At 43.3% G+C, this 18957-nt stretch overlaps 2 protein-coding genes across 3 annotated transcripts in view; one reads left to right on the top strand and one right to left on the bottom strand.

Annotated features, from left to right (window-relative positions):
* Positions 1 to 18957, bottom strand: part of ANKRD1 (ankyrin repeat domain 1) — a 190615-nt gene that overhangs the window by 110346 nt on the left and 61312 nt on the right. The gene's annotated exons all lie outside the window — the stretch shown is intronic.
* Positions 1 to 18957, top strand: part of HECTD2 (HECT domain E3 ubiquitin protein ligase 2) — a 61739-nt gene that overhangs the window by 8924 nt on the left and 33858 nt on the right. The window contains exon 1 of one of the 2 annotated variants that reach the window (XM_083503060.1): positions 15779 to 17041. The exons of the other annotated variant lie outside the window; for it this stretch is intronic. Within the exon in view, the coding sequence (XP_083359186.1) occupies positions 16799 to 17041 (243 nt within the window). The 5' untranslated portion in view covers positions 15779 to 16798. Of the gene's footprint in view, positions 1 to 15778; positions 17042 to 18957 lie in introns of those variants that run through there. 2 annotated transcript variants of the gene reach the window in all.

Below are 18957 nucleotides of genomic sequence, written 5' to 3' on the forward strand. Positions count from 1 at the left end.
GCTATACAGATGGTGCTGGGATCCCTCTGTCGTCACTACAGCCACGGAGGATCCTCTGTTCACAGCTGCAGCCACAAGCAGAGGATCCCGACACGCTGGAGCGGTGTCAGTGGCTATACAGCACATGTGTGGCGTCATTACGTACGGTGCATGCGTCATACGTAGCAACGCCACACATGCGCCTTACGTAACAACACTCGCCCCGGGTATCACAATGCCTTCCTTCGCCCCTGCATATGAGGCCCTTCTCTGTGTAACCCTTCGATGGGAGATCTGGAGGGTGGCAACAGAAGAGCGTGCCTTTTCAGTGGTGGCTCCCCGCTTGTGGAATGCTTTCCCCAGGAAGCCTCACCTAGTGCCATCATTACATATATTTAGGCTCCAGCGAAAAACATTTCTTTTCCACCAGGCCTTTGGCTTTTAATTACCTGTGGCCTCCTACAGTAAGTGGGATCTTCTAGTCCTGCCCTTAAAAATATAAAAGAGCTTTAGGTTTCTCCCACCCTGTTTTGTTTTGTGCTGGTTTTAATGTATGTGTTATTTATTGATTGTTTTAAGTTGCTGCAAATTACCTTTTTAAGGGGGCATTAATAAGTTTACTAAATAAATAAGAATGATAAATAATTGCTACATGTAATTTTAGTAAAGAAACATTAGGCAGCAATGGCAAGGGCAGCGTTAGCTATACAGTGTATTGACTGTATGTTCATCCTGTCAGTCACAAGAGATGGCTGAAGTTCTGTCAGTGCCTTCTGTTCCAAGCAGAAGAGATGGCATTCTCCAGTGTTTATCTGCTGAATGTTTCAAATTGCAAAGAACTGAAACTCGATCGCAAAGTTGTCAGCACTCAGGCAAATGACTTCATGAGCATTTTTAAAAATAACGGTGCGCAAGGGCATCAGATGAGTGTGCACTACAGCCTTTTGAGGGAAAGTGGTTTTGAGATGACTGAGATGCTCAGCCCTGGAAAGTACCGTGGCTCCTGAACTTGCACAGTAGGAGCTAATAATAAACACTCAGCACTCGCCCTTTCACTGGCACAAGGGCTAGCTGGTGTTCACTGTTGCTCCTCTTATTGAGACGGCTGACCTCTACAAATTCATCAGTTTGCCCTCTAGGTTGGATGCATGAAGAAAGACAGTACGAGTACAAGCCACAATGGTTTTACTCTTGTCCAATATATGTGCAACTGTGCACATTTGCATTGTCGCAACCCGGAAGTGGCCAAAAAAATGGGGCAGGGTAGGAGCAGGTTTATACACGCTCTGCCAACATAACCCCTGTGCAAAACAGCTGTTGCATGTACACCAAAAGTAAAGACAATGGTTGCCTCCAGATGACATGACTATTGTGCAATCAGGCTGAATTTTACACATACAATCTACATAGGGGGATCAGACAGTGTAATCAATTGGTTGTTACCCCACTCTTTCCTCTCAGCTTGCCTCTCAAATTTCAAACAGCAAAACCTCAATTTTTGTGTGCAAGAGCCTCAAGATTTGTGTGCAAGAGCACTGCGGTATAACTTTTTTGTGTTGGTGTGGGGATGATCTGTGACATCATGGGGGTTGTGCTTTAATACCACACTTCTGCTACCAAAATGTCAGCGGTGCTTCTTGGTACAATCACGAAACTGCTGGTCTGATTTACAGCAACCAGTGGCAGACCTACATTTTTGGGAACCTGAAGCTCGAACTGTTATGGGGGCCCCTTCACAACCAGCAGTGAGGTTTGGGTAATCACTGTTATTGTATTCAATTCTATGTTTAAAACTTACACATTACACTGATCTAAACCAGAGGTGGTTAACTTGTGACCTTCCAGATGTTGTTGGCCTCCAATTCCTATCAGCTGCAGCCATTATGGCAAAATAGTTAGGGACGATGGGGAGTTGCCACAGCTTAGATACCCCTGATCTAAACTCAAAGCTTGATGCAAACTAAGGAAAACTATTAAGGCTGCCGCCATAGTGGAGGGGAAAGTCAGTCTATTGCAGGAGGCCTTCAAAGCTCAGGGGCGTTCTCATCATGTGGCCCAGGGTTGCATGTCCCAAAGGTGAGACTGAATATAAATAGCCTGAAAACCCCCCAAAATGCTTTTGGCATACCCCAAAGCAATGCTGAATGAAATTTCGGCCATTTGATTTTGTGCCGTTTATCTGCTGAGTCTTTCTCACTCATTGTTGTTGGGGGGGGGGGAATCCTGCGTGTTAGCAAAAAAGAACTTCAAAGAGCATTTCCAGATTGCTGGTGTATTTTGCAAATGTAAGTCATGATGACACCCCTAAGCAACATTATGATCCTGATCAAAAATGGGTTACCATTACCAGCACTATGCATTGGGCCAACACCTCCTGATGAAGAAAATTTGACTTTTCTCTCACCCACCACCCTGCAAATTGCTGGCATGGAGGGGTGGAGTCATCCAAATCAGGAAATAGCAGGGCAAAAAGGTTGAAGTTCCCTTGTGACTCATGCTAAGGGGGTCTCAGTCTTGATCAGCTTTTGTGTTGGGGAGAAGTTATTTTGCGCTGATATTTTGCTGAGTTTGGCCCAAAGTTCCTTCAAATCTTATTTAAAGAGGTACTTGGCTGCTGGTTGGCTGAACTAAATACTCTAACTCTAACCCTTTGCTGGTAGTTGGAGGTAATCGGTTGATGTTTTCTCAAGAGCTGTTAATGAATGGAGATGTGTTTCTGAACAGGCAATATACCTGCAGAGCTATGTCTGTGTGAAGAGCTCTGACTGCTTTGTTTTAGCTGGAGCTGGCTAAAACTGATGCATCTCTGGGGTGCAGCTGTTGCTTTTGGGAGTCAAATGCAGGTTAAGTGGTTGCACCATCGGTCTTTAGGAGTCTTTCTCCCAGAGTGCTCTGCTTGTATATTTGTATTTTTATTATTATTAATTAAATTTGTATGCTGTCCTATACAGTAGTACCTCGGGTTAAGTACTTAATTTGTTCCGGAGGTCCGTACTTAACCTGAAACTGTTCTTAACCTGAAGCACCACTTTAGCTAATGGGGCCTCCTGCTGCTGCCGCGCCGCCGGAGCACAATTTCTGTTCTCATCCTGAAGCAAAGTTCTTAACCTGAAGCACTATTTCTGGGTTAGCGGAGTCTGTAACCTGAAGCGTATGTAACCCGAGGTACCACTGTACTCATAAATCTCAGGGCTGTTCACAACATAAAATCACAATATAAAAAACACAAAATAAGAACAAAAACAAACCATTAACCCTTTCCCCCTTCCACAACATATTCAAAAGGGCATTGGATGTCAATCAGCCAAAGGCCGGGTTAAAGAGGAACGTTTTTGCCTGTTGCCTAAAGGTGTATCAGCTGAATGTGTCAGCTGAACCTCCCTGGGGAGATAATTCCACAAGTAGGGAGTCACTGCGAAGGAAAAAGCCTGTTCTCATGTTGCCATCCTCCAGACTTCTCATGGAGAAGGAGGCATGTGAAGAAGAGCCTCAGAGTCTGGGTAGGTTCATATGGTTAGAGACAGTCCTTGAAGTATTGCGGTCCTGAGCAAATATTATGAAGACACTGCAAGTCTGCAGAGCTCTCACAGTCAAAGAACCAAATCCTTTGTCATGTTTCCCCTGGACTTCCCACTGCTATGGGAAGCAGGGAGCGATTTAATGGCATTTTCATTGCAAGCAGATTGAAGCTCTTTGTTGTTAAAAAGAACCTTTTGGTTAAAGGAAATTTGCTTCCTAAGCCTTGCTGATGGAAGAATAAATGAGGCTTTCATTTGCTAACACTTTCAGTGCATTTTCGCTGATGCATCACAGTTCATGAATTCTTTGTCCGTCCACAGGTTGGCCAGATGCCAAGCTTATGCAAACAGTTGTAGCAGCAACTTCAATCTGCAATTGGCCATCTGAGTGATGCAGACTTATTTTAGTCTCTTCAAACCCATCTTTCCTTATGAGCTCATATCTGTGGATCCTGACAGATCTGAAAGTGGCCATCTGCCAGCAACACAACTATGCTAGGAAAAATGATGTATTTGAAAGTCAAAGTGGCAAACTCCCCCCCCCCTGAAATTCCATGTGCAGCCATAGAAAAACAAAATCTTTTGGAAGAGCTGGCCAAGGTGAAAAATTGAAACCAATGTTACAGAACAGGTGGATTCTGTGCCCACCTTAATTCAGAATCTAAGACTTCAGCCAAATTATTTTTGTTTTTTTAAGGTGATAAATGCAGACAGAGTTTGCTATTCATGTATTGTTTTGAGATTTTATACGAGTATTTTTCCTCTTTTGAGTCATCAAGGAAGCATGGCCTATAGATGTAGATTCCTCTGCTGCTGAATCATGAGCGTAGCCAGGATTTTTGGGGCGGCAGGCCACTTGTGGAGGGGCAGAACCTCAGTTTGCTATGTATTTTCATGTATTTTTACTGCCCCCCTCTTGGCTATGCCCATGTGCTGGATCAATGAACCTGGATGGTTGTAAGAGGATTGGATGAATTCATGGAGGATAAGGCTATGGCTACTGGCAGCAATGGCTATGCTCTGCCTCCTCACTTGGAGCATCTAAAGTTGCAAGCCTATGTGCGCTTAATAATATCTTACCATGAAAGTGACTGTATGATTTCAGTAGAAAATGCTTATAGTTGTGTGGTAAGAGAGTCAAATCAGAAGGTATTAGCAGTTTTTATTTGGGAAAAGATTCAAAGATGGTCAAAGTTAGCTTGAATCAAAAGGAAAAAAACGGTCCTCCTCATTCTAGCTCTTACTGCTCCTTCAGAGCAGAAACCTATACCACTAAGGCTGTAATCGTATATGCTTACCTAGGAGTAGAGTTTGGGGGAGAAATTCAGAAATTCATGCACAAATGCAAACACAGCCATCTTTTGAAATTCACACTTCTCCAAATTTTGCAATGCAGTTCTCCAGCCAAATAATGTATACATAAATGCATATACTAGGCTAAAGTGTGCATGTAAATGCATATGTTAGAGAAAATAACACGTAGAAAAGCATTATATGGAGGGGGGCTTTTTAAAAAGTGTACATTACGCAAAATTGCATAAAACTGTGTATATTGGAAGAAATTTGCTAGTGAATTTTCACGAGTTTATTTTTTAAAAACACAGTGATGTGAAAATACAGACAACTGAAGATTCAAAAAATGAGAAGCCAAGAAAACCCAAAGTTGACAGGTCCATCCCTACCTGGGTGTGCTCAATTGAACTCTACAGGGATTACTTCTGAGTAGGTATGCATGGAATGTGGTTAATAAACCATTTAAGAATAAATGGATAAATATTATCATAATGCTACTCACTTTAAAGCTTTAGGACAGCCACTATCTATCACAGCATCTAAAACAAAGATGAGTGTGTTTCATTCTGTGAGCTTTTTGTTGGTCAAAACTGTTTTTTTTTACAAAGAAGACGACGAATTCTAGTGAATCCTTTTGCAGTATTCTCTGTACAGTTGATTAGTAAAACCTGCCAATGTAATTATGAAAATTCAGGGCTGCTTATTTAGTGATGATATTGCCTGTTTGTATAATACAGTACTATTAATCTCATTCTTTTCAAGTAATAGAAAGATTATAACCTTTAGAAAGCACAGGCTTTTCAAAGTGCATGCAGGACCTCTTACCTACTTAAGACTCCATCTAGTGTTGCTTTAAAATAATTCACAGAAAGGATGAAGGAAAGGAGGCTTGAAAGCACTAGTGGGCTGGAGCATTACAGCTATTCACTGGCTCTCTCTGACGTAGGGAGAAACTTTCCATCAACACAACTGCTGTATATTATATTAAATATCCATAGCAACACTTTAAAATAGAACTCTATAAAACTGCACCTTTATCCATTTCACATTATAGAGATCACATATTTTGCCTTCAATGCATCAATGTGCAATATGATGTATCTTTGTCAAATTACAATGGAAGCAGCAGATAGTGGAGGAAGTATTTATCAAAAGAGATGTTCCCATTCAAAGACAATACAGTAGTAGCTGTTGTTATAGTACAATCCAGGAGTTCCCATATGCTGTGGAGGGGGCACTTGAGGAGTGCAAGATGCAGAGCATAATGTTCTAGGAGAAAGGTGATCTTGTGGCTGTTGGAATCAGAGACACTTATGTCAATTAAGCTGAGGTTTAGCACTACTTGAAGTCATCCAAATTTCTAAACTAACCATGGAAGAGCCAAAGAAGCAAGGACTGAGATGCTATTCTTCCCTTGCTCCTGACTGACTATGGGAGGGCATCTAAGATGCCTTCTTCTGGTTACTGACTAGTTTTCTGTGGGAGACCTAAAGCAAGTTTAGAAGGAAACCGATTTTTTTAAAAAAATCACAAACACAATCATTGTATAATGGAATTATAAGGCTACAATATTCAAAAGGTTATCGGATACACCTCCCTCACATCCTTAGTCCCAGTTCTCTTCCTCTAGTTCAAAGAAACATGGACATGAAGGACACCAAGGGGTTAGCAGACTTAGCGGCATCTGACCCTGTGCTCTCCCTAGATCCCTGATCAGCTCAGATAACAAGGGAGAGAGTTTGGACTGACTCAGGAGTTAACTCACATGCCACATGACACTTTATTACAGTGATCCATTAGATCCCGAGGGTAAAGCAAAGCTCATCAGATAAATTTTTACTCAAGTGCAGGCCTACTTGCGTCATACAAAAGATATTTATTTAGATACCAACTTTCAAGGCTACACAGACTACAAGACTACACAATGTCTTTCACATCATTGGGTAGGTGGGACAATATGAAATCACCATTGCACAGTAAAACCAGTACCAGAAGCCAAGGGAAGGCTACACAGTGCAGGTGAAGCAGCATAACAATCTGACGCTCCAAACACTGTGTGCACACCATGCAGATCTACCTGGCACCTCACTGCTCTCCTTCTCAGATAAGTAGCACCACCCCAGGCTGTCCCACCATGCCAACAACTACTGAACAGCTGGAAACCTGTTAGGGAGAATGCTCTCTTGTGTATTGACATATATTGCACCCTAGGCAAATCCAGCACCACTAAGAGGGTGTGTCACCACCCCCAATCACAGATTCTGGGCAGGTTACCTGTCAGAACATGCAGACTATCAAATTTCTAGGTCCTAAGCTGTGTAGGGCTTTATATGAATAAATGAAGGAATGTTTATTATTACGGCAAACAGCTAGAATACTAGGCTTTATATGTTAATATAAGAACCTTGACCTTAGCCTGGTAGCGTATAGCTGACAATTGCAGCTCCTTCAGTGCCAATGATAAGTATTTTTTGTGAGGTGCCCCACTGAACAGCCTTGCTGCTGAATTCTGCACCTGCTGAAGCTTCCAAACCAAATCTAACGGCATCTCCACAGACCGTGTAGCAATAATCCAGCTACAGAAACTTAAAGTTTGGTTATTAATGCTAATATTTAATCTATTCATCAGTGCTCTTTCCTTAAAATTATCTGTGAAAGAGTGATAATGCAAAAGTTGTTCCCATGAAAATAAACCAGACATAATTAATAAAATAGCCGAAGCATACATCAGGTATTACAATAAAAATAGAACTTTATATGGTGGTAATGTAACATACAGTACCTATGACTCATTTCTAACTATAGATCAATTTTCAATACAGGAGGGGAGGCAGGCAATTTGAGCCAAGCAAGCAGTGACATGTTTTCCTAGCCTTTAAAAATGTTAATCTAAGATTTCAGTGCTTGTTCATCTTCTGCGGCAACCAACACCCTGACTTTAGGCACTGCATGGGGTAACACTGCTAATTCCCATGCACCCAACAAAGGGTATTTTTAGGCACGCATTAAAGCTCTCTAGCTGGGAATCAAAACCACAACATCATATCTCACTCCAGAGGTATCATTTCTAACCACTGCCATTCAGATGGCACTTAAGTCATGCATCCTTAGTTATATTTGCCAAATGCTAGGCCTTGAGACTTTGCCCTTGAAGGTTAGCATGATAGGTTCAACAGCAACAAGGTCTAAATGTGCATTTGTTTCTTTTCCTCAGTATATAGCAGCTCCTTTGTTGGTTTCAACAGATAGGTAAAATGATATAAATTATTTAACTAGCACATGAAGAGTTGTGTGAAAGAACTTGCAGGTTCTTATATCATTCTAAGTGGTATAAATGTCATCTTTCCTTTCTTTGAACATTTATTTCTCTAAATAACAAATGGATGGTTCTTCTTTTGCTTTAATCACAGTCTTGTACCAAGAACTGCCTGCTCTATTGTTTCAAACTCCAAAGGGATCCACAGATTTAATGCTGCTGCTGACCATATGTCCATAGGGTCTCAGCCTCCAATTTCAATTATTAACTTCTAGAGTTCTTGATGTTTAGGAGTTCAAGAATATCTGATACACATTAAGACCACAATCCTCAACACACTTACTAGGAAGTAAGCAGCAGTGCTTCATATTTGTATAGCACTTTCAAATGTTCAAAGCACTTCCCGGACATTATATAGGGCTCATCCACACTTACCTTTTGCCCCACGCTTTCTCAACACAGGTATGTGCTTTAAAACGCCATGTCCAAATGCTTTTCTTTTCTCTCTCCCCATCCATGGTGCCATCCCTATGAAAACACATTCTTTAATGCTGAATTGGAAGAAACGGCAATTCGGGTTGTCTGCAAATTGCCATTTGCTCTGATTTAGTAGCAAAGAGCAGGCTTTCGCAGGAAAAGTGCCAGGGCAAAAAAAAAAAAAAAAAAAAAAAAAGGCCTCAGACAGGATGCTTTAAAGCACAGAACTGTTCCTAGAAATGCTGTGGAAAAGGAAGTCTAGATAAGCCCCTAATTATGAACCTCACAACTCTTGTGTAAAGTAAGCCAGCGCATTTTCTCTGAGGTAAGCTGAGCTGAAAGAGGTAGGCTTGCCTAAGAATACCTTGCAGCAGACAGGAGATTCAAATCAGGGACTTCCTGATTCATACTTCAGTCGCTTAGCCCCCTATTCTACCAGGGAGGTTTACCTGGTGCCAAGTTGAACATCTTTTTGCAGGGCAGACTTTGGTCTTTCAAATTTCAGCAGCAGCCTGCGTGAGGCCAAAATTCAACTCCTCTTGTCTTCCATTCTGCTCAATTCACTGTCATTTGTTGCAACACCCCTTGGCACCCCCTAGGCTCAGCGCCTAGTGTGGTGGAACTGGTTGTGCTGCCATAAATCCGCCTCTGCTTTTTGGCTCCGGTGGAAGACCTTTTTATTTTCCCAGGCTTGTGTGTATTTTAATGGTTTGTCTTCTCTGACATTTAGCTGTTCCTGCTGCACTGATTTCCTGTTTTATTATATTGAATTTTGTATAGATTGCGGCTGTTGTTTGTAAAATATTTAAAACTTTCTGTAAATTGCTTTACAGAGAAACATTGATAAAGCAGTTGGTGGCATGCCCACCCCAAAACTTTTGCAGGCATAAACAGTATTGAAAGTGGGATCATATATAACTGCTCTGATACTATCATGAGCACTTGAAGGTGTCTGGTTACCATTTTGTAGAAGAGTTTCAAGAGCATACTGGAACTTCAGGTTTGCGCTAAACATTTAAAAAAGAATCAGACTTTTTGCTGTTGAAAAGTGATAGGGAAACACATTGAAAAATGTGGGGCAAAGAAATTATTATAAGATGTGTAAACAAACACATTGCAAGTGATTAACGTAAGGTGAATGTTCATAGTCATAAAGTTGCCAAGCAAACAAATCAAAATGAATGCTCAAGTAAAGACCAGATAGAATTAATGTAAACTTTGTGAAAACAAATCAAGATGAATCCTCAATGAACAGGTCATCTGAAGAAGCCCTTGGAAGAGGGGAGCATATAATAATTCTGCAGGCCAGGATATACAAATGGTGGCCACGTCAATAAGCTGATCTGGGATGGGAGAGGAGGGCAGGGAGGAAAACATCAACAGTGTTAGTTTTGAAGGTGTTAACAAGCTGATCTGGGATGGGAGAGGAGGGCAGGGAGGAAAACATCAACAATGTTAGTTTTGAAGGTATCTGCTTTTCAGCTCATAGTACTGACCCCAATTTTTACTTGTACTCAACAAGTTTAGTTGTTTTACATAACTAATTTTCATAATTAATAAGAAAATAAGTAATGTACAAGGAAAAGGTCTTCCAAAGGGCATGCATGAGATAGAGAACATTTTTTCTAGTTATTCCAGACACCTGTTGTGAGAGGCAAATCCATGCCAGGCTTCCCATATATTGACAAGGAAGAAAAAGAAGGTTTGGCCCCCCTGATGAAGCTTGATTTGTGAAAACTGTTGTCAAATAATACTCTTCCTGGAACTGATTCAAAGCATGTCCAAATACTCTGTATAACATGTGCTTGAAACATTAGGACATGAGCTCAGATACCTTGCATAGCTAAACCCTGACATAATGGGGGACTTATGCTAGCTGGGGGGGTGCATATGTTTATACTGTATACAAGTACAGCCATTCCTTGGTTTTCAAACAGCTTATTTCTCGAATGTTTTGGCTCCCGAATGCCGCAAACCTGGAAGTGAGTGTTCCGATTTGTGAACTATTTTTGGAAGCCAAACATCCGACAGGGCTTTCACGGCTTCCAATTGGCTGTAGGAGCTTCCTGCACCCAATCAGAAGCCATGCTTTGGTTTTTGAACGTTTTGGAAGTCGAACAGCCTTTCGGAACAGATTCCATTTGACTTCCAAGGTATGACTGTAGAGTCAAGGAAGCTATTACAGGTAATAAGTCTTCCTTGGGAAAACTGATGTCTTGTCCAAACAAAACACACAAGCTTTGGTGAAAGAAATGCAAGCAGCTAATAACTGATGCAAACAAATAATTCAAGGAGCACAAGGCTGAAAACCTAAAGACCAACACAAGACATTCTTTAAATGCATTAGATGCCAAATATCAGGTATGGGGAAATCAGACACAGGTATTGAGTGTGAGGAACAGAGGGAAGCATGTGACAGTGAGGGAGTAAGAGACAGAGGAAGGTGTAGGTAAAGTATTTTTCCCATTTCCCTTCTCTCCCTTCCTCCACCAAACCTTCCCCAACTTCAATTTTTGCTGTCCCTGCTCATCGCCTAAATTTAAAAAATAGTTACATATCAGCGATAAGTATTAGTTCCCTAGGAAGATAGTTTTCACTATTGTGATATTATGTTTATTCCCACCCCACCATTCTTGACTGACTGACTGATTGAGGACAATAGCTGTCAGAAAGTGAAATATGGCATTTTGATCTTCATTTGTAATGCCTTTGTATACTTAGTGTTGTTGCATAAATAAACCACTTGATTCTTGAGAAAAACTATCAGGAGAGAGAAGAAAGATTTGATGCTCTATTTATAGAACAAAACTGGGATGACAGATTGGATTCCAGCATTCAGCTTAATCTGTAAAATTTTAACAACCAGGATAAAATAATGTTCAGACTGAGAGCAACATAATTGCATTTGACATACACAATACAAAACAGTTCAACTACGCTACTAGATGCTGGCAAGATCTAAGTGTTCCATTTCACAAGACTAAACATCAGCCACCTAAAATGTTATTACACATACAACCTCTAAACTCTGTATGAATAGAAATGGCATGATCACTTAACAGGTGACTTTGAAAGAAATTGAAAGAATCACTGACAAATTTTGGATTATAATCTTAAATTACAAAGCGTACCATCCTAGACATGCTTATTGATAGAGTAAGCACAATTGACGCGTACTTCCATGTAAACGTACACTGGGTTGCTGTTAAAGCATGATTCTCAAAAGTTCTTCTTAGGCTGTAATCCCAAACACACTTACGACTAAGGAACATGCCCTGTTGATTTACTTTGAAATAAAAAAAGCCTCTGATTACACTACTCAACACTTCTAGATGCACGTGAAAAAACAATGCAATTCCTATCACCAATTGAAAATTTTGGAGTTTCTGTAATGTAGAATCAAGCAGCTAGTCTATGACTGCCCCTTGATGGCAAGAATGGGAAGAGGAATAGCATCCCGTTACTTAAACTGCCATTCATATACTTGCATTTCTGTGTAGTAACACTTGTTTAAAATATGCAAGTATAATCTATCCCTATACATAATTATATAATAAAATGCTAAAGTTAATTAGCTGACAAGATCCACCTATTTTATACATGTAAGTAATTTGTATCCTGATGTTCTTGTTGTAGAACAGAAACCAACACAAATACCTGTGGCAAATGTAATCCAGATTCTTTTTTTAAAATTTAAAATAGCCATTTTGCTTATCTAGATTCCGCCCACCCCACCCCCACCACGAAAACAGATTGTACAAATGTTGATTCCCCCACTATTTCTCTGGGCTGCTGCAGTTTTATCTTCCTGACTGCTGCTTCCCCAACCCCAACTGATACCCAAGTCTAGCTGATATCCATCAGAAAGTTCTGAATGGACTCAAATGTGAAACTGCTGTTCATCTAACAAAAGTATAGAAAATGTCTCTAGGATCTGCCTCCATACCAGAGATTACAATGAAAAGTGGTGATTGTAGGGATTTTTTTTTCTAGGAAACTGGGGGGTGAGGTGAAGTGGGGGGGTGGGGGTTGGAGAATCCCGGAAATAAATTAGTCTGGTTAGCTCAATGTCTCTTCTGGACAAATTCGTGGAAAGTTTATTAAAGATCAAATTATCAGGAATATAGGATAAGTCCTGCTGTACGAGCATCAACATGACTTCAGCAGACCAAGTCTTGTATCACTAATCCTTTAGAGTTATTTGAGAGTGTCAACAAACACATCAAAAGGAGTAATCAGGTATACATTGTGTACTTGAGACTTTAAAGTTTAAACTAGGAGTGGGGAACCTGCGCCTTGTGTGCCAATATTTAACACACCAGGCCATTTTCTCCAAACCATGCCCATCCACCCATCAAATAACATCACTGATGATGTCAGCTGATAGAAGGAGAGGGTTTAATTCTGCACTGGTTGTACCACCCCATTCCCAGGAGGGAACAGGATCTGGCAGCCTAGGCAGCAGAATTTAATCTCTGCTAACCACCCGATGAGTGGAGATTACAGTCCTTTGCATTCTCCTTTAAGTGAGCAGGATGGTGCCAGGGAAATGTGAGACCAACATTGCTGCCACCCAAGGCTTGCAAAACCCTTCACATGTTTGCCCCCTCCCCTTTTAAGATTGAAGCACAAGGGATTTGGACAGGTGCGTGACCACACCCTTCTGTCAAATTTGGCACATGAGGCAGACAAGTGCAGCCAAAAAGGTTCTGCATCCCTGCTTTAAACCAACCAATTTATCTGCGCCATGCATAATTTTAGATTTGTAATGCTAGTATTTTATGAGGTTCTTATGATATTGACCTAATTTATCTTAATTTCTGTAATGCTTGATTAAGTTCTATTAAGTAAAGGAAATGTATTTGCTATGTGCCTGGAGACTTGTCCTTGAACGCTACATTTACAGTGTGGTGACAGTAAGGGGGACTAACTCTCCCTCTTTAATGTGGCAGTTGTAGAGGGAGCTGAGATGAAAAACTTAGTGTCTGCTACATAGAAATCAGGCTTAGATTTTCCAATCAGAGCATGTCTGGATTTTGAGCAAGTACTGTGGTAATTTCTCTCCTCCCTCCAACCAGATCAGTTCTTCATCCTAAGTGTCAGAGCTGCTTAAAGATCCTAGCTCACAGAGGATCACGCTAGCCAGCGATCATTAAGTAAAAGTCTTTATTGAGTTACAGTTTCCATTCTCAAGCTGCTGCGTGCAACTCTACATCTAGTGGCTAGATCGGCGAAGCTCCGTCTGAGTCTCCGCCCCTTGTGCACCAACTTAATATCCTAGCCCTGCTCCACCTTTTCCGCCTGACTGTCCTCCTCTGGGTCCCTCTACCCCCCGGGGTCTCTTCCTTCCTGGATTCTTCTGACGCCGACCCCCCGGACCCTCCTGTCTCCTTGCGCCGGGCTTTAGGACCTGGCTCTCTTTCAGGGCTGCCCACTGCGTCACTTTCCTGTGCATTTGAACTTGGCGCACGCGCCCAACTTTCCACTTTCCGTTTGACCGTTTCCTCGCTCCCCGATGGAGGTGTGGCCACTCCTGACTCATGCCCTCCCTCCTGTTGTGAGCTGCCAGCGCTTGCCCCCTGGCTCCCTTCCTCTTCCCTGCTCTCTGGCGGTGACGCTGGTCCCGATTTCCAACTGCTCTCCTCTGAGTCCCCTCTGGCTCTATCTTCCTGGGGTGCCCCCCTAGACTCCCCCCTTGCCCTGGCCACTGGTGCTCCTTTCTGTGAATCTTCTGATTCACTGGAAAGACTCGGAGATCTCGGGTCGTCGTCATCACTCATCTTTTCTTCTGCCTCCTCCCCTTCGCTCTCTGTTTCCTCCCTTGCCCTTGCCTCTGCTCCTGAACCCCTGACACTAAGAGACATAGATAAATCACCCATGCACCAATTTCACTTATCCAAGGGAATCAGCGTAAATATCAAATCCAAAAGAGCAGTGTCTCTAAAAGATCACAAAACAATTATAATCACTTTTCCAACTTTCTTCTTCAGTACTATGTACTTTTCGGGGGGGGGGGGGTAAACCATCCATACACCCTCATGACCAAGGCAGCCAGTGAGGGAGGGAAGGGATTAAGACACTGTGGACACCAGGGGTCACAATGGCACTATTATGATGGCCCTTGTATTAATTAGAGTAGGAATGGCAGATTTCAAGCCCAGGGGCTGGATGCAGCCCTCAAGGCCTTGGGACTTTCTCCAGGCCATATTCTCTTCTCAGCTGCACCTCACCAGCCCAGCTGGAATATGTCCTTGAACTCTGATAATGCTTCTTGTTTGCCGGGATGGGAGATAGAGCTGCTGTTAGCATGTTTATAAAAACTAAGCTAAAATTCATGTTTATTGCTCTGCCCACTCTGGCCTTGTTAAGCTCTGGTGTTTGGCCTCCAGAAGGTTGCTTAGAATGAAATACAGGCTGAAGAGGGTTCCCCCCCTAAGTTACTGTTGTTGGCATCCATCTGTCTGCATAGACAGTGGAGTGCACCTCTGGGGCTGAAGTCATACCGCCGTGTTAGTTATGGGAGGAGTAGTAACTCTGGTGAGTGACACTTCCTGCTTCTTCTGCGGTAGTTTGTCCACCTTTAGTCCCCACCCCACCCAAGTTTTAAATCATAAAAAAACGACTCCTGTCCAAGTGATATTCTGTTCTAGAATGACACAATCAGTGCCATTCCATGCATGTTCACAGGAGCATTTGTTTGTCTTACTCCCTAGTAAGCTTATTTAGAACTTAGGGACATTAAGTGCAAATACGTGTAATAGCACCGCAGCACTGTTTTAAAGCCATGAAACTCACCAGATGACATTGGGCCGGTCCATATACCTCAGCCTCAAAGGATTGTTGTGAGGATAAAACTGGGAAAGAACCATACATGCTCCTGGATAAAAATGTAAAAAAATAACAGTAATTTTTTTAAAAAACCCACTGCGTTGGGGACAGAATCTCTGAAGAGAAAAGTAACAGGGACTTTTTACCCTTTTCTGTCACCTAACATTTCTCTCAGTTCCTACAATTTTGGTCCCACAACTTCTACTCTCTGAAATGTGAAAGGGATGGGGATTTCTTTCACCAAAGTATCATTTACTAATATTTTCCAAAAAGGAAAAAAAAAGCTTACAACACTTTATTTTTAGACATTTCTATATAACCATAAATAAATCAATTAGGGGATCTACAGAACAGTCTATTTACGGTTCTTATTACCATCACAATTACAGTAACATTAAACAAAAAAAAAAGTTTCATGTCCTGGGGGACCATCCGCAACCCTCCTTCGCGCAAAGCTGGGGGGGGGGGGACGTCCAGCCGGTAACCCAACCAGCATTTAGAGAATCCCTCTAAGTCTGCGTAGAGCGCGCGGCAGGCAGTTCCCTTAAGCGGGTGAAGGAATGACGGGGGAGTGGGCACTGCAGCTTCCCTTGACGCTACGGAGTTTTCGCAGCCGCGCGGCCAACCCCTCCCTCCCACTCACCCAGCGCGGCGTTTTCCTGTATAATAACATGCCGCCCACTAAAACAACATGGCGGCCTCGCTCTCTGGCCCCGGGCTGTAGGCGGCGCAGCGGCTTTGCGGGGTTTTGTGGCGAAGACGCCCTGGCGGGGGGAAATCTCCGCCTGTGCCGCCTCACAACTCCCGTCTGCGGCTTCTCCCTCGCCAACTGAAGGGAAGTGTGTGGGGGGAGAGAAAGAAACCAACGAGCGGGGGTGTCCGCGCCTCAGGCTGCCGCCACGTCTCGCGGGCCCCCGCTCCTTTTCCCTTTTTCTTTTTTGTTTCTTCCGCGCCGGCTCCTCCAACCGCCGCCTCTGCTGATTCCGGGGGCGGCCTGGAGAGGTCGCCGTTGCTCTGAGAGCGGCTGGCACAGGAGCCGAGTGAGGGGAGACCGAGCCGAGAGAGGGAGCCGGCGGCTTGTGGGCGGGAGCGGGGTGGCGGCGGCGGCGCGAAAGGGGTACGAGGGGCGTCGTGTGAAGAAGAAGCGCCGCTTGCAGGCAGCCAGCAAATTCCTCCTGAGGCGGCGATACGGAGGGAAGCTGAGCGGGGGGGAGACTGGGGAGAGCCATAGCTTTGAGGCGGGCGAGGAGCGGGGCGTCATCGTCTTCGTCGTGGATGTGCCTCTGAGGTAAAAGAGGTTGCCTGAGGTAAAAATAAAAAAAAGCCGGCGAGGAGGAGGGGACAGACGGAGGCGATCAGGACACATGGCGGCAGCGGCAGCAGCAGCAGCCCCGGGGCTGGTTTGACAGAGAGGAGCGCTGCTGCTGCTGCCTGCGAGGGAGAGAGGATGTCGCTGCAGCCTTCAGAAGCCAACTCGGAGCTCCTCTCGCCCGCCGCCGGCGACAAGCGGCTGTTGCTGGGCTGCAGCGCGGAGGAGGGAGAGAGAGCGGGTTCCCCGGCGGAGGCGGCGGGATCAGAGCAGGACGAGAGGGCGGCGGCGCTGGCGGCTGCGGAGGAGGAGGAGGAGGAGGGAGGAGGAGGAGAGAAGAAACTGCCTCCCCAGCTGACGGAGCCCAGGGCAGCTTCTGGGGTATGTATGCATTATATGTTTGCTCCTGGATCTTCCTAGCGGTCTGCTGCAGCAAAACAGCGGCTCCTTAATAACGGCTGGCAGACTGGTTGCGGCAAGGCTAGTAAAGGCTTTCATGGACCACCACCAGCGCCTGAGATGCTCTTTTAAGGGATGCTGGAAAGCTTCTCCCGTCCACAGATGCTTCGCTGCTGAGCTCACCAGGAGATGCTGGGATGAATGGCTCGGCTTCAATTCCCGTGAAAAAGCAGCTTAAGGCCAAATCTTTCCTGGTGATAATGGAAAGCAAAGGGCATGAAATTCACGGGAGGTTTTGTTTCTTTTCCTCCCACCCTCTCAGGTGTACACATAATATACATGTTGACTGGTTTCACTAATGTAACAGCACCCAGTGATTGACATCAATGGGGTTTGGGGGGGTGGAGGGAGGGGGTTCTTATAAACTTATCCATAGAGAAGTAGCTGGTATTTAACAGTCCTGCCATTTTTGGTTACATTGTCGGAACAATTAGCGTGCTGAATGGGACAGATTGCGTAGGCGTGGTTTCCAGGATTTCTCTGTTCTGGCACGGAATAAGATCCCAACACGTTTTTCATTTTAAATCAAGGCCGATATAACATCAATGTATCAACAAATTTTTAGCTTGAATATAGTTTAAATATCTGTAAGTCCAGTGAATAAGTATCAAGGAAGATTTTGTCAAGACTGTTTGGGAAGAAAGGGGACTGCAGGGGATAATTGAGAGAAACTAGTTTGGGGGGACACTTTAAAGGGAGCAAGGATTTTGCTATACATACACATTAAATATAAATACACTGTGAATGAAAGCTTGAGGTCATTAATCAGGTAGCAGGACAAATTAGGGGGAGCACCCAACACCCTTTGAAAGTAACTCCAGGGGGTTGTGTTTTGACCTAGTGTGTATCATTCCAACGGGGCACAATTATGGTATGTACTTGTATTTAGAATGCATTAATGCTTATAGCATTCTCACCATTTAGCCTTAATTTCTCAGCTGTAGTTTCTCTCATAGTTTGATAGCTTTGAGAGACTGGAGATTGCTTTTGGAGAATGCAATTATAAAGTAAACAGTTTAGCAACAAATGAATGCTTAGAATTGCCTAACTAGAAACAAAATCATTGGTCGAATCTTGGGGGGTTGATAAATCCAGGTTAAAAATGTGCCTAAGAAGGGCCTGGAATGTTCCCCAAGATATTCCATGCATTAAATGACATCTAGCCACATTTCCATAGACTGATTATACTGTATCACAAACAGTGAATGAGGCACCCCATACTTATTGGGGTAAGAAATACATGATCCACTGGATCTTAAATGCACACCTGTCAAAAAATGTTAACAGCAACAAAGGGGGGGGCAAAAGGAAAGGTAAGTAGACACTTTTTAGAGAAGGAGAAGGTTATCTTTCTATTATGCATCACTCATTTGTATTCAAAAAGCTACACGAATCTCCCTCACCTGAATGGTAGAGTGGGAGGGAGTGTTCAGCACCTAGAACTTTTTCAGAATGACTAAAACAAAACTTTTTAGAAGTGCAAAATGGCACATGCATGAAGAAAAGTTGTTAACCAATGATGGGCACTGATATTTTGGCAGCCTCGTTCTGTGGAAGATTTATGATCCCAATAGAATCACTAGCTTATGGAACAACATCCTGTATTTAAAAAGTGTCAGAATATTGTGGTTTATTGCTGAGAACTTCCTTCCAACAGATGCCCTACAAGGTGGAAAGGCATGTGGATTTTCACAGCAATTGAGTGACAGTGTGTATTTGCCAAATTTAACTGAGCACATTATGGTACTGCAGAAGAGCCTGTTCTAAATATCTTAATAGGCCAAAAGGTTCATTTGAGGAGAATTTGAAAAGCTATATTCCATGTATCCATGGCCCCT

This window comes from Podarcis liolepis (genome assembly GCF_965112155.1).
Source record: "Podarcis liolepis genome assembly, chromosome: 5".
Taxonomy (NCBI): Eukaryota; Metazoa; Chordata; class Lepidosauria; order Squamata; family Lacertidae; genus Podarcis; species Podarcis liolepis.